Source organism: Cinclus cinclus, chromosome 2 (assembly GCF_963662255.1).
Source record: "Cinclus cinclus chromosome 2, bCinCin1.1, whole genome shotgun sequence".
Classification (NCBI taxonomy): Eukaryota; Metazoa; Chordata; class Aves; order Passeriformes; family Cinclidae; genus Cinclus; species Cinclus cinclus.
In genome coordinates, this window is record NC_085047.1 from 117,860,723 (window position 1) to 117,876,179 (window position 15,457).

At 42.1% G+C, this 15,457-nt stretch overlaps 1 protein-coding gene across 6 annotated transcripts in view; it reads right to left on the minus strand.

The window, feature by feature from the left end:
- Positions 1 to 15,457, minus strand: part of LOC134041457 (attractin-like) — a 125,014-nt gene that overhangs the window by 70,307 nt on the left and 39,250 nt on the right. For all 6 annotated transcript variants that reach the window (XM_062488289.1, XM_062488287.1, XM_062488288.1 and 3 more), the window contains exons 4-9: positions 8,321 to 8,449; positions 6,193 to 6,398; positions 5,086 to 5,254; positions 3,634 to 3,724; positions 2,276 to 2,519; positions 620 to 803 (exon numbers count right to left, since the gene is read on the minus strand). In XM_062488289.1, the coding sequence (XP_062344273.1) occupies positions 620 to 803; positions 2,276 to 2,519; positions 3,634 to 3,724; positions 5,086 to 5,254; positions 6,193 to 6,398; positions 8,321 to 8,449 (1,023 nt within the window). The remainder of the gene's footprint in view (positions 1 to 619; positions 804 to 2,275; positions 2,520 to 3,633; positions 3,725 to 5,085; positions 5,255 to 6,192; positions 6,399 to 8,320; positions 8,450 to 15,457) is intronic.

Genomic DNA, 15,457 nt, shown 5'->3' on the forward strand with positions numbered 1-15,457 from the left:
TTTAACACCCAGTAAGAGATGCAGCGAGTCAAATTTACATATGTTAACCCAAAGTCTCCTTTTTGTCAGGAGCCTTTAGAATCAACATTAAGAAAAGAACAGAATTAAGGAAAATGTATTTCACCTCTGTTGCTTCAGGCTGTGAATTGTGGCTATAGCTTTTTAATACAACTCACCTTTGGGCAGAAACAAATTACAGAAGATTTCATCTTAAGAAAAAAACATTCCAAGCAGTTACAGGGACAGAAGAAAATAGGGTTATAATAGAAATTCTTTTACAGTCCTAACTGCAGAATGGATCACTTGCATGACTGCAGTAACTGCACTCATATGCATAGACTGTACAGCTAGCAAGGAAAAAAAATCAAATATTTTTCTTTTCAGCTTGAATCAAACAATAGATTAACATTGATTTCCTGGCTTGTTTACAGCCTTGATTATATTGATTATATCATTCTCTATTCATAAGACATAAAAACAGGACATCCAAGAGGGCAGCATCTATCCTGAATTCAGGTAGATATAAACCCCTGTACCCTTATCAAATATCCATCTTCTTGTTCACTACAAACAAAACTGACAGGGTAGTAAACAGGAAAAACACAGAAGAACCACTTACCACATACGGGAATCAACTTCATACTTGTACAGATCATCTGCCAGTCTGTACTTGTTGGCACTGAACGCTTTGTAACCCCCATGGATATAGATTGATCTTGTATTTGGATCATAAACACTGCTGTGACCATATCCTCCTTGCACCAAAGCTCCACTTGTCTGTAAGATGCTCCAGGTATTTGTCACTGAAAAATATGAGTTACAAAACATGGTTAATTTCTGTCCATTAATAACTCATCAACAACATGATTAAATAAATTTGGATTCCCATCACTCAAATCTAGACACTGTCTCTATTATTTCTAACCCAAAAATATTCTCCTTCAAGAAGCCTGTTGTCAAGAAGCATTGCCAGGTATTTTTAATTAGAGTAGAAGTAGCTCTTCCACAGTAATTTATTACATTTTGCAGACAAGCTAAGTAAATGAGAAATAAAAAGTAGACAAATAATAGATTGCATTTCAATGACATGAGAATGCCAGCACTGTGACTTGATTTGGAATGGGACTCAAGAGCACTTTCACTTTACATATATATATATATATATATATATATATATAAAGCCAGACAGCACTGAAGCCAAGCCTGACTGTGAAGAACACTGCAGTTAAAAACTAATATGTGATTCATGATCCTGCATCTCACTCACTAAAATAAGATTGGTCTGAAGCACTTTAGACATATTATAATGACAACTGAAATAAAAATACCACATTACACACCAAATCTCTGTAGTAAGTGCTGAATGAAACTCTAAACAAGCTTCCCAACTCCAGGCCAGAGAAGGCATGCAAAAGGCAAAGGAATTGAACAGTCTGCCAGATCACACATGGCAGAAAACATATCACTGCCCCACACGCCCTGGTTCTCTCTGGACTTCTCCTAGAGGAAGAAATCTCGCTCACATGGACTCCAGAGAATCAGGCTCCAGCAGATCCTCTGGATCAGCATGACTGGAGGACAAAGATAACAGGTCCAAAGTGCAGAAAGAGCCACTATTCCTGAGAATAACCAACATATTCCTGTTGTGAACTTCCTGTGCTTGACTATGACCTCTACATGGTCTGTGGAGCCAGGAACATGCCTCCCTCTCTGGTTTAGGTAGAAGTTCAGTTTACCTGGAAAGTTTCCCCTGCTTCTCCACTGATGATACTAGAAATCTCTGGATCCTAAAATCAGAGCCTAGACTATTCTAGGATATGGGGGTCAGATCCTATCAGGGATATGGGAATACAGAAATTCAGCACCTGTTTCCTATAGCATCTGCTGCTGGGGATGTGGGCATCAGATATTTGGTCTGAATTGTTACAGCCACTATTGTAATTTCAGAATCCAAAAATAATTTCAGAAGTGTTTGTTTTGTCAGAGGGAGAGAGGAAATTCAATCTAAATTGTCCCAGAGTTGCCCTGCATTACCTCTCAATTACAGCTTTATGTCTTTGGGACCTAACACTGTGTATAAACTGGAAGCACGTGGCTGCCTGCTCATTGGGTTATACAAATATGTTAGATTCAACTTCTTGTAACTACAAACAGGAGGAGAAGAACACATTTGCCCGTGTTTTGCTTTCTGAACATGAGTTATTTAAGTAACTTTCAAACCAACTCTTTCACCTGAAGTGACTGGCAGGAGGGCCTCCCTCCCTCCCTCACTCACCCAGGTTGTACTCCTGCACATTGCTGATGTAGCCGTAGAGGGGGCAGTGCCCAAACAGCACCAGCATGACGGTGCTGCTGTCCTGCAGGGTGACGATGTGGGCCGAGTGCCCCACCACGGCGTACTGCTCCTTGGCCTTGGGAGTCACGGCGGCCCAGCTCTGCCTGGGGATGTGGAACACCCACAGCTGGCTGCTCACGTTCCCCGTCGCATCTATCTTACCACCATACATGTAGATGTTATCCTGAAAGGAGTCACGTAAAGTAAGACCAAGGAGTTCAGCGTTTAGGAAACAGCTATTTGGTAAGGAATGGAGCTACTGGTCTAAAGTTATTTAATAAAGTCCCCTGGAGAGGGGCTGTGGACAAGGGCCTGGAGGGACAGGACACAGGGAATGGCTTCCCACTGCAAGAAGGCAGGGATGGATGGGATATTGGAAAGAAATTCTTCCCTGTGAGGGTGGGGAGGCCCTGGCACAGGGTGCCCAGAGAAGCTTGGCTGCCCCATCTCTGGAAGTGTCCAAGGCCAGGTTGAATGGGGCTTGGAGCACGCTGGGATAGTGGAAGGACTCTGCCTACAGCAGGGGATTGGGAGATCTTTAAGGTCCCTTCCAACCCAAACCATTTTGTGATTCCATGATGAATTTCCATGCTTCAAGGTTCTTCAAGTGCTCTGTGAACAACGGTGTGTGGAGATTTTTGAGTATTTATGATTAAGTTTTGCACAGGCCTGCACTGTTTGAGCTAAGTAACATTCCAAAACCTAAAGGTCAATAAAAGACCTGCTCATTTCCTTCCTAAAGACTTTACCATCCTGCTCTCACATGGCCTGCACTCACAGCAAGGCACACAAGTGAGAAAGGAGGTAAAAACAGTCAAATCCATTTGCTGTGTCAGATGCTGAAAGATCAGATTCACGAGTTTACTTGCAGAGCAAGTAACAAAAATCCCTAATCCCTCAGATCTGCCTTGGTGTCTTGGACAGCAGAGCTCATAAAAATATTCATGTGATCTACATAAAAGGCAGTTGGGGAATCAGCTGAACTCCAGCAAACTCAACCTCAGGCATGTCTTGTTAGCACAGACAGTAAGAAGGAAATAATGGACTCACTGACCTCAGCCATCCTCAAAATCCCTGGAAAAAGGGCAAAGAAGAAACACACAGGCAGAGACACAACAGACTTCCTAGGACAACCACCCAAGGATTCCCTGAGCACAAGTGTACAGCCTGGACTAAGCATGGACAAGCCTTTGAATGAGGAGCCCTTCTCACAAAGCAAGACTGATCTGGGATAAGGAGTGGGAAGCAGGAGGGAAGGGGAAACCAGCTGGGAAGTGAGTCTGGAACACTGAACTTACCTTGTGCAATGCCAACGAATGACCGTATCTCATCTCTACTGAGTTCACAGAGTTGTTCAGTGGAAGCCACTCTTCAGAAATAAGATCATACCTTAATAATAAAAACAATTATTTTCCAAGGAACAGGTGTTAAAGCTGAGAATATGACTGCTTGTCCTTTCTAAGATTTGGGGAAAATTATCTACCAATATAGTATGCTACATATAATTATTCACTGAAATAATAAATCCTGCCACGATTTCAGCATGCACAAAGCTCACACAAACTATTTATGGGTTAGAAAAATCCAGTTGAGCCCACTCTCTTACTCAACATCCACATATTGATTTCCTTTGCCCTGTTTTCTTTTCCATATAAACCCAAGAGCTAATGCATTGCCTATTAAACTGTGACAACCTACACCACCTCTCCCTCAAAAAAGTAGGAAAACCTTACACTAAACTGAGGTAATTTCCAGCTATTTGATTTTAAAAACTCTGCCAGTGCTTAAAAGCACTTTTTAATTATGCCTTTGCATTCATGCTCGAAAATAACATAAACCCTCTGCCCTGAAAATGGCTTGTGGCTTTTTATTCAAAATAAGGCACTATATTTGCCAGGCTTAGGGCCTTGTGAGATAAAATCACCTCTGAGAGAAAGCATTCAACAAAGCCACAGGGTATCCTATGAAAAAAAAGGAGGTATGACTTTGGGGGAGTAAATTGTGGGAGCAACTAGAAATTGTTCTACATTTAAATGTGTGTTTTCAGCTCCTCTTCCCCTATAAGAACTATTACCTCAGGATGTGAGTGCAGCATACACAGCTCTCACTGAGGTCCATCAAAGTGAGGTATGTGAGGATCCCTGGGAAAAAAAATCCAGCTTTTGCCTAGACCTGCCCTAATACAATACAAAAGCTGGGCTTTTTTACACTGAGTATTTTCATGGAGTACACGATTATTACTTGTTATTTTAGTTACTGTTGAATCTCTTCCAACAATTGCATAAATGTCTTCATCCTAATGACACTTCCTGTGTGGTATCCCATTAACTGTGGATAACCAACCAGAGTAATCAGTATGTGTTAATTAAGGAGCCAAAAACTCAAGACACACAGACACAACATAGGAAAGGGCTAAAAACACTGAGACAAAACTACCCTCTTTGAATATGAGGCTAGATATAATTTAGGAGCTGGCCCAGAAATATACAGAGAATAGTTAAATTCTGTCAGACGCAGATGAATCAAAACCTCACTGAACATCAGGAACCTTATGCTTTTCTTTTCCAAAATTAGCACCCCTTAGCAAGATTTTCCCCCATCTCTAACGTGAGCCTGACTTTTTATTATGGTTGCTTTCCCTTGGAGATGAAGCACAAAACAAAACAAAGCACATCAGATGGCATTTCCTAAAAATAACTCTTAAATCTAAGTTCCTCTCTTTAGTTTTTATTATCAGGGTTTATACTCACGCTAAAACCTTCTGAGAGTCAGAATGATTGAAGACATAGCCCCCAACAATCCACATTTTATTGTCATGGATGATGGTTTTGTGAGATGCTCTAGGAAGTTTTGGAAGAGTGTATTCCTCCCGGGTCCAAAACGACTGGTTTCCAGGAAGAGGAATTGAACAGCCAGGACCTGGGAAAAGAAGGCTTAAAAACATTTTTGTTCCAAAGCTGTATTTCAGCTGGAGGTCAGTCTCCTGCTAGTGCTGTAGCTGACTGCACTCAATATGAGAGTAATTTCTACATGTCAGTAGGTCTTTGCAAAGGAAAATGTATGTTCAGGCCAAATCACTGCCAAGTTGGGCATGGAAGATAGCTCAGCTGGACACGAGAACAAGCATTTTACATCTTCACACAGGTCAACTATGGCAACCAGGCTCAAATTTGCTGCATAGGGATGTGGTTTGAAGGGATGCCTGTACACTACAGGTTGGTTCCACTTTGGATGTTGACAAAGTTGCTTTCAGAAGCAATCATGAAAAACACAGACTGGGATGGGTTGGAAAGATCCCCTTCCACCTGCCATGGACAGGGAAACCTTGAAGTATCCCAGTTTGCTCCAAGCCCCATCCAACCTGGACACTTCCAGGGATGGGGCAGCCACAGCTTCTCTGGGCACAGGATGCCACCACTCTCATTGTAAAAAACTTGTTATTTATATCTAATATAAAAGAACCTAGTTTCAATTTAAAGTCATTCCCCTTTGTCCAGGCATTCCAGACCCTTGTCCAAAATCCTTCTTCAACTCTCATGGAGGCCCTTTGGGCACTGGAAGTGGCTCTGAGGTCTCCCTGGAGCCTCCTCTTCTCCATGTGAACACCCCCAGCTCTCCCAAACTGTCTCCAGAGCTGAGAGGTTCCAGCCCTTGGAGCCCCTCTGTGGCCTCCTCTCCAGGATATCCATCCTTCCAAATGAAGTCTGATCTTACAAATTTAAAAAGCAAATACTGTGCTCCTAGTTAAAATGCTAATACTTGTCACACAGAATATTCCCACGTACTCCAAATTAACTGCCAGTTCCATACATAGAAAATTCATCCCAAAAGTTCTGTATATCCACCAGGAGACCCACCTTGCCATCCTGCAGAGCACAAACACACTTTAGAGCCATTGAGGTTACACTGGCCTCTCTCAGGTGCCCCACAGTTCTCCGGGCAGTAGGGAATATCACAAGCCTCTCCCTTCCAGCGCTCGGCACACTCACACTGCAGGGCCATGGTGCTGCTGTTGAGCCTACACTCCCCTTGGCCAGAGCAGTTATTGGGACACATATTGAAACTGGGGACAGAGCACAAAGCAGCTCATCAGGAAGGAAGCAGATTCCCTTGAATTATTAACAAAGGCAAGAGTGATGCTGAACAAAGTTAACACAAATTATTACAAACCAAGAGACAGTCATCTGCTACCTGGTGTGATGGACCTGTAGAGATTTGTACTCTATTCCTACAAAGCTGCATTTCACAAGTTAAACTCTCGGTTCCAAGAAAATTATCAATATGATTTTTAGCCATTTGTAAGGCAAATGACTTGCCTTAAAATTCTCAACAGTAAGTGAGGACTTTACTCGAGAGTATAAGTTTGCTGTGGTGTCTGTGCAATTTATACTTAAACTGCTCACAATTAGGTGTTATTCTGGGACCTGCTTACCAAGAGAACAGCTGGAGATGAAACCCAAGCTGAAGATATGCCTAATTGAATAATTTCTGACTTTATAATATCTGCAATGTAGCTGAGGCAAAACCAGATACATCCTTGGTAAATGTCCAAATTTTGAGATTATATTAATTTCCAGACTCCAGTTTTTGCTGGTGTATCAACCAGAATAATTCACAGATGGAAATTACTATCCATTATTCTCACTGTCACTGGCTCCAAGACATAATTTCACAGGTGTTTGTTGAGCACCTACACCAGCAGTAAATATGAAGACTGTTATGTACCACTTAATCTACTTACTGCAAAAGTGTTACAAGGAAACCTAAGAACCAGAACGTGAAACAGCACTTCAAGTTGTTTGAAATTATGAAGAAAGTGAAGAATTAAAAAAAATATTTATTATCTTGAAGAGAGTATTTCATTGCAATGCTGCAAATCCAACAGCTGGCAGTAGATGGAGTCCTGGTTCATGCAATCAGCCAGACTTGGAAAATGCTTCCTCTTCAGCTCCTCTGATTGCAAAGTAACTTTGCAAAGGTTCCTCATCTTCTTCTGGAGCTTTCAAGGGGTGCTGGATGCCCCTGTTTTTAAGTAACTTTCAAACCAACTCTTTCACTTGAAGTGACTGGCAGGAGGAAAGAATTCACTATTATGTGGATTATTAAGCATATACTTATGTTCTTACTAAGGGTGAAAGCACTGAGACTTGATACTCAAAAATTAAGCTACTCATTTTAAGAGAAACTCAATTTTTGCAAGAAGTTAGTTGTAACTGAAGTTTTTCCAGTTTGTTTTTCTGAAAGAGTTGAGACCTTCTGCAGGTTACTCCCAAACTGAATCTCCCAGTGTGGCACAAACATAATATTCATCTGTAGGAGCAAAAGAATTCAAAACTCACTAACCCCACAGAAGCGAAACTTTCCATCTCTGTGAGTATGTCCACACATTTACCTCAAGACAAAAACTTACTAAAAGCATTTAATGAATTAGGGAGCACACAGAATTACTTTTAAAAAGCTCATCAAAGAGGACTAAATACATGCCAGTGAACAGAAAGCACCCACCTGTTTAGAATATGAATGAAAGAATATAAAACCAGTCCAGAATAAAAACAAGCCAGATTAAGGCATTCAATCCAGGGATTGATTAAGAAAGAATATCCCAAGGATGAGGATCCTCAAGAGCAGCCACAGCCCACTGTCTCAAGTGAAATGTCTGTCTGATGGAAAAGAGTGTTTGTGCAGAAGTATCTCTGAAGAACGCTTAAGAGCACAGACGTGCACAAAACATTATCAATTCCTGTTGATGATATATAATCAAACTGAGCAAACATTTATCCATGCTTACAAGTGACAAGTTGCAACATCAAGCACATGCCACTTATTAGCTGTTGCAAGGGTACAATAAAGATAAAAATCTAATTTCAGGTGTCTGCTCATAATTACACACTTCAATGGCAATTGCTTATTTCAAGACAAAAGCGAGAAAAGGGGAAAACTCCCTTTGCTCAACCTGCAGCATCACCATGGAGTGGTGCCACTTACTTATAGGTGATGTTAAACCCTGTGAGATTATAGGCAGCATCACTGAAGAAATGTAGAAGGGCATATCCAGAAGTAGCTACAACTTCAGGTACTGTTTCATTGCTGTCTTTCTCAGGAACAATAAGACCACTGGAAAAGTAAAAGAACAATATTAGAAGTGAAATAAAAGGGAGCAAAGCAACAAGAGTAAATGCACCAGTACGTTCAATAAAATAACTGAATTTCAATAAAACTCTTTAAACTCGATGTATTTCCATTATTTGAAGTATAATGAATTTGTGGAATCATAAATAAATGTATACTGAAAGTATTTAACCTGAGAAAACCTGAAGCTATCTACAATGTTCGTTATCCTTATCAAAAACCTTTCCCTCCCTTGTTACTTAGCAGTGAATTAAGCAGATCCCATTCATGAAGCAAGGCAATGTTTGGAAACAGAAATTAATGTGTCCCAAAATAATAAAATCTGTATTACAAAGTCAAACTAATGGTCTGCTGAGCCCAGGTCTCCTCCTGACTGTGGGATACAAAAATGACTGGGAAAGGCTTTGACATATCAAGCAAGTACAGAGGACTTTGATGATGTGTAATCCACCTTCCAGACATCCAGTTCAGATGCTTAGACCTGGAGAATGCACCCAAGTCAGCGCACTTAAATAAACCATTCATCCATGCTTCTATCCAATTCCTTTCTAAATCATTTATATCCTTTTCACCTGAAAAAATCTCCAGCAGTGAGGTCAACAATTTAACTCCACAACAGCAGAGAAAGGATTATTCTACTCATTTTTTACTTGCTGCGTCTTGGGGTCCATTTCTATGAGAAATACAAACAGTCAGCCATAGGATCGCAGGCTGGTTTGCATTAGAAGCTGAAAGCAAGAGACTTCAAGCTCATCTCAACTGATTCCACCCCTGCCCTGGGCTGGGACACCTTCTGCTATCCCAGGCTGCTCCAAGCCCCAATGTCCAACCAGGCCCTGGGTACCTGCAGGGATCCAGGGACAGCCACAGCATATCTGGGAATTCCAGCCCAGCCCCTCCCCACCCTCCCAGGCAGGAATTCCTTCCCAAGATCCCAGCCTAATCTCCCCTTTCCCAGTGGAAGCCATTCCCTGTGTCCTGTCCCTCCATGCCTTGTCCCCAGTCCCTCTCCAGCTCTCCTGGAGCCCCTTCAGGCCCTGCAAGGGGCTCTGAGCTCTCCCTGGAGCCTTCCCTTCTCCAGGGGAACATTCCCAGCTCTCCCAGCCTGGCTCCAGAGCACAGCAGCTCCAGCCCTGGAGCAGCTCTGGGGCCTCCTCTGGACTCCCTCCAGCAGCTCCACGTCCTCCTGAATTTGGGATCCAGAGCTGGGGCAGCTCTGCAGGTGGGGTCTCACCTGAGGGGGCACAGGGGCACAATTCCCATCTTTCCTGCTGCCCACACTGGGATTAGCCCTGGGCTGGGGCGTTCTGGGTCCCAGCTCACAAGGCCAGGGCATGCCCAGTCTCTTACCCACCAACATCACCAAGTCCTTCTCTCCAGGGCTGCTCTCAATCCCTCCATCCCCCAGTCTGTTCTCATACTCAGGACTACTTCAGTCTGATGCAGGACCTTGCACTTGAACTTGGTGAACCGCATGAGGTTCCTGCAGCGCCGCTCCTTGGGCCTGTCCAGGTCCCTCTGGATGCCATCTCAACTGCACCACATCTTCCCATCATCCCTCGATTTATAAGTTCCACCTGACTCATCACATCCACGTTTGTTGTCTTTTCATCACAGCAGCCTGTCACACTCTCAACTCCCACCTCATTCTTTGCTTCAGACTTCTGGATGCCTTTGGCTGTTTCTCTCACCCTTCCAGGTTCTCTGAGATCCTCCAGCCTTTTAGTTTTCCAGGACTGGCAGAGAGAAGCAAAGATGGTGGGCAAGACTCTCTACAGTATTCCAGACACACTACAGGTTTATATAATGCTTTGATGTTTTGTCAAAATAATTGGAGTAAACTGACAAAATAAAATGAGCTTTGAAAAAAGTAACTACTACCTAAGTCCCTATTACACTAAATACTTTGTATCTGAGAAGGAATGTTTATTCTTCAGTTAACAGAAGCCTGACAAAAACAACGAGAAAAATTTGATTCCTCCTTCATACAAAAGCTATCAAAGTGGGCACAAATTCAAAGTCCATTGAATTTGTGTTTTAAAAAGCCTTTATCCATGTACAACACATTGTCTACCACCCCCGTTCACACTCAGTTGATATTTTCCTGTACAAATCCATCTTTCCCCAGCCTCACTCCCATTTTCAAATGCAAAGTCAAAGCTTTGTGACAAGCAGAGCCTTCAAGTCACAGGGCAGAGGGTGTAGGGCAGATAGCCAGAGGCAGCTCCAGCCGCTCTCCTGGGACAACAGCCCAGTCTTGTCCCATGCCCTGTGACTCCCAAGTATCCAGGGCCACCATCAACTAAAAAGTAATGATGAAAAGAATTTCCCCCTTGAGAAGAACTTACTTTTCCTCTTTTCACATCTATTTAGAATAGAAAGCAAATGCAGTTGAAGACAGTTTCCTAGGACAGAGTAAATGAGTTAATCCACTCAAGGAAATTACTCCCAGCTATCCACAGCATCCATTAATACCACCTGGAAAGCACATTTCTGTGACCTGAATTTTTCTGTCCCCGTGATACCATACAATGGTATGCTCCATGAACAGCACAAACACCCACATCCTTTTTGATACAGTTTTTAGGGTATTTGCACCAAAAATAGCAGATGAACGAGTTACTTACAGCAGGACCACACTGCAAACTGCACAACAGCCTTTCCTGCACTACAAGTCTTATGGTGGACAAAGAGATATCCTTAATTTTCCCAACACACCATAAAAATCACTGGAAACTGATCCCATGTTTTGGCTGAACAACTCCAGCACATCTGGTGATATATATTCCAAGAAATATTTCTTATGAGAAAGCCAAATTTCCCACCACTGCTCACTCACTTCTCAAGGATATGGGATTAAACAGCAAAATTAATTTCCTTTTCATCTCTCTGGAAGAGGTGCCTTGTTTCATTCTCAACTTTTGAGACTTCTGAAGTTTATCTCTCCCAAAAGACCATCTCCCACAAAAGCAAAGAACAAAAAGCCTAACAAAATTCTTGTTTGTTTCATTTCTTTGTAATGGACACTGTAGGACAGTTCATCTCCAGCACAGGAAAACAAACATTTGAAAATAATTTGGGTAAGGCAAACTGCAGCTCAGGGATGAGAAAAAAATTGCTTTGTTTCTGGTTTCTTCTTCAGTACTTATCACTGATATTACAGGGAAAAATAAGTGGAAGGCAAGACAAAAAAATTCCCCTCAATAATCTTTCCTAATAAATGGACTACCACTAGACAATTCTTTGTTTTCTCATAGAAATCTCGAATTTGGGGTTTGTTTGACAAGAACATGGGTACCTCCATAACAATTCTTGCATCCCACTTACTGCCTTATTTCCATCTTTTTCTGATAATTCATGTGTAAATAACTAAAGAGGATGTTATCCCACCCAGACAAATTTAAAACAGTCTAAGGAAACTTAATGATAGAATTGTCTGGGCTGGAAGGGACCTTAAAGGTCATCTAGTCAAATGCCCCAGCCATGGGCAGAAACACCTTCTACCAGACCGGGCTGCACCAAGTCCCATCCAACCTAGCCTTGAACATTTCCAGGGATGGGGTATTTTAATTTCTTTCAGAGAAAGCCATGAAGAGAACACAACACAGTGGAAGCAATCAGATCCCTGAAAGGTTCAACCTTGAAAACAGTGAATAAATCAGTCTGCTCCCAGCATCATATGGAATAAACAGAAGCACAAACAGAACTTTTATCTGCCATGAAAAATGATCCAATACGCAGAACCAAAATGATAAAGGAACATGCAAAATTTCCTTTAAATTATGATCCAGAATCTCTGAGCAACTCAACTCTGGCCAAGATTAGCATGTTTTGCAACACGCAGCTTTTATTTCCTTTCATAAGGTTTTAAAACATTGTGCAACCATCTCTACTCCAAAGCAAATAAACACTCCTACTCAGCTCAGCTGCCCAGTAAAACCAAGGGAAAGGCAAACCTCTGCTTTGGACTGAAATAACATCTATTTTGGGCAAACTGGATTGGTGAAGTCAGGGGCAGAAAGTAAAACAGTATCAGAGAATCAATGAAACATAGCATGGTCTGAGTTGAAAGACATTTTAAACATCATCTCCTTCCACCCCTGCCATGGTAGGGACACCTCCCACTGTCCCAGGCTGCTCCAGCCCCAATGCCCAGCCTGGCCTTGGGCACTCAGGGATCCAGGGGCAGCCACAGATACTCTGGGCACCCTGTGCCAGGGCCTGCCCACCCTGCCAGGGAACAATTCCTGCCCAAAATCCCATCCAGCCCTGCCCTCTGGCAGTAGGAAGCCATTCCCTGTGTCCTGTCCCTCCATGCCTTGTCCCCAGTCCCTCTCCAGCTCTCCTGGAGCCCCTTCAGGCCCTGCAAGGGGCTCTGAGCTCTCTCTGGAGCCTTCCCTTCTCCAGGGGAACATTCCCAGCTCTCCCAGCCTGGTTCAATGGCAAGGAATCTCCAGCCCTGGGAGCATCTCTGTGGCCTCCTCTGGACTTGCTCTGTCAGCTCCATGTCTTCCTGCTGCTGGAAGCCCCTGAGCTGGATACACGTTCCCATGACAGCAAGGTCAGTCACAATTTCTGGCAAAGAACTGAGAGAATAGAAGGAAAAATAGAGGAAGGTCATATGATCTATGTACAAGGAGAGGTAGAAGGACTGAGGTTTCTTTAACTTCAAGGAGATATAGCTGAATAAGGGTGAAACCTAATTTTTGACCTCAGCTAACTCAGGAGAAATTAGAGAGATGGGAATACCAGAGGTTTGCAAGAAGAGGACAGGAGGTAACACATACAGGTTGCAGCAAGAGATTGTGGCTACACATTAGTATTAAATTCATATTTTATCATTTTTTGTCATTACTTTAACACCAATCTCTGGACCACTGACCCAGAGGATCAACAAGAGCCCCATCCTAAAAATAAATTCACATTTTGACAGGACAAAGTCTTGGTCAAAGGGCTCTGATGGTGGCCCTGCTTTGAGAGAGGGATCAGACCCTTCCAACCCAACTCATCCCTACACTCAAATCTGGGTGCTCCAGTGCCCTATGGGCCAGGAAGGAACCAAAGGATGGTGAGCTGATCCTGCTGCCTGAGGGAACATGGGCTGACATGACCATCCATGTGGCACCTGACAGCAACCACCAGGAGCTTCTGGGCCACTGCCAGAAGTCTTGCAGAAGAACAACTGGGTTTGATGAGAAAACACCCCCTGCCAACCAGAGCAAAATGAAAATAAAGGTACAAAACCAGCTCTGGTAAATGTTTAATGTGGAGTAAAGTTAACAAAACCAACAAAGTTCACAGGTGCTGAGTAGAGTTTATCTAATTCAGATTTCTTCACCAGTGCTGACAAACATGCTGCATTTGTTTTCCATGTTCTTTTACTGCATTTTTGAAGCAGCACATTTACACAGTCTCACTGTGCCTGTGGTCGCAAATATAAACCAGCAAAGATATTTTTAACACTGTTTAATAAAAAAAAGCTTAATGTGCAAGACCAGACAGCTCTGGAGGCTCTCGGACTACAAGGAGTTTAGTCTATGCACACACCAGAACTGTGTAAATGCTGGCATTAAGCAAATATTTATTGCTGCTAAAAACTGATAAAACCAAAGCTTCCCTACAGTCCAGTGCTGAGGATTCCCAAGATCATCTTTTATATATATATATATATATATTTCAGGATAAATATTATATTGTGAACAAAAATAAATGAGTATCAGAAGGTCAAGAAAACAAAATGAGAGCAGTGAAGAAAGTGAAGGTTCAGGGAACTGCTGTAAAAAGCCAGGGAGGGAACAAAACTGAGCTCAAAAAGAAAGGAATTTCTAGAAAGCTTACAGGGTCCAAAGCTCAGTCTCGCAAATCTCCTGGAAGGGTGCAAAACTAATCAACAAGGAAATATGTTATGACAATAATAAATTTAATATAAACCAAGTAAATTGAGAAAATATAAACACTGCTCTTAAAAAATTCCAATGCATTTATTTTGTACCAGAGAAAGGTGTTTTTCAACAGATGCTTTCTAGTACTTTACCAAAATGAGAAGCATCTGGCATTTCCTGAACTTGGATTACTGAACAGCACAGCTCACTCCTAATGAAGTTAAATTCAAATGTCATCTAAAGAAGCATTTTTTTAAAAAAATTGGGGTATTTTCCTGCCTCAAAAACATTACTGTACTAAGCTCATGTTGCTTGTCCTCAGGCCCAGGCTTCCTGATTTAGGGAAGATATCCCAGTCTGAACTGTAACTGTTAATGCTGTGAACTACATATAACTTCAATTTTAAAAGCCTATTAATTTTTTTGGAAAAACACACAAGAAATGGCGGGCACAAATCATCATTTCACCTTTTCACCAGTGTACTAAAAAATAGATTGATTAGAACAAAATGACATTGGGTCAAGATGACATTTCCTCCTCTTCCTGCACATCAGTCAGGGCATGATACAAGGAGAGCACTTCCAGGTGGTAGTGCCATGTTTTTGGAGGTTTTTAGAAGAAAAGGGTTGTTTCTTCTCCAAATGAGGTGTCCTCTTTTGACCTCACATTAGTCTGAAGCTTTACAGGAAACATTCCTTCACTCCAAAACAACTCTACATTTGAGGTTGAAGACAAAAAAAAAAAAAAAACACATGGTTTAAATTTTTATCAACTTTTGTTCTTCTGCTGATCTTCTCTCATAGACATTACAAGGATTTTCTAGAACAAGCACAAAGTATTTTTAGACCTTCATTTCACAAATGAAAGGAAGCGCAGCAGAAGGTTAATTCTGGAAATAGTGACACAGTCACTTGGAACAAGCAGAGTGCCAGGGGAACCAATGTTTTTTTCCATACATAATTTGGGATTATTTTCCTAATTCCAGTTTAAAGAATAAAAAGCATAAATAAGGTGGTGGTGTCACTGCGAGACTGCAATACAGAAAAGCACAAGTTATGTTTAGGTCTCAGCATGAAATGTCGATTGTTCACCAGCATCCACACTGATCTCT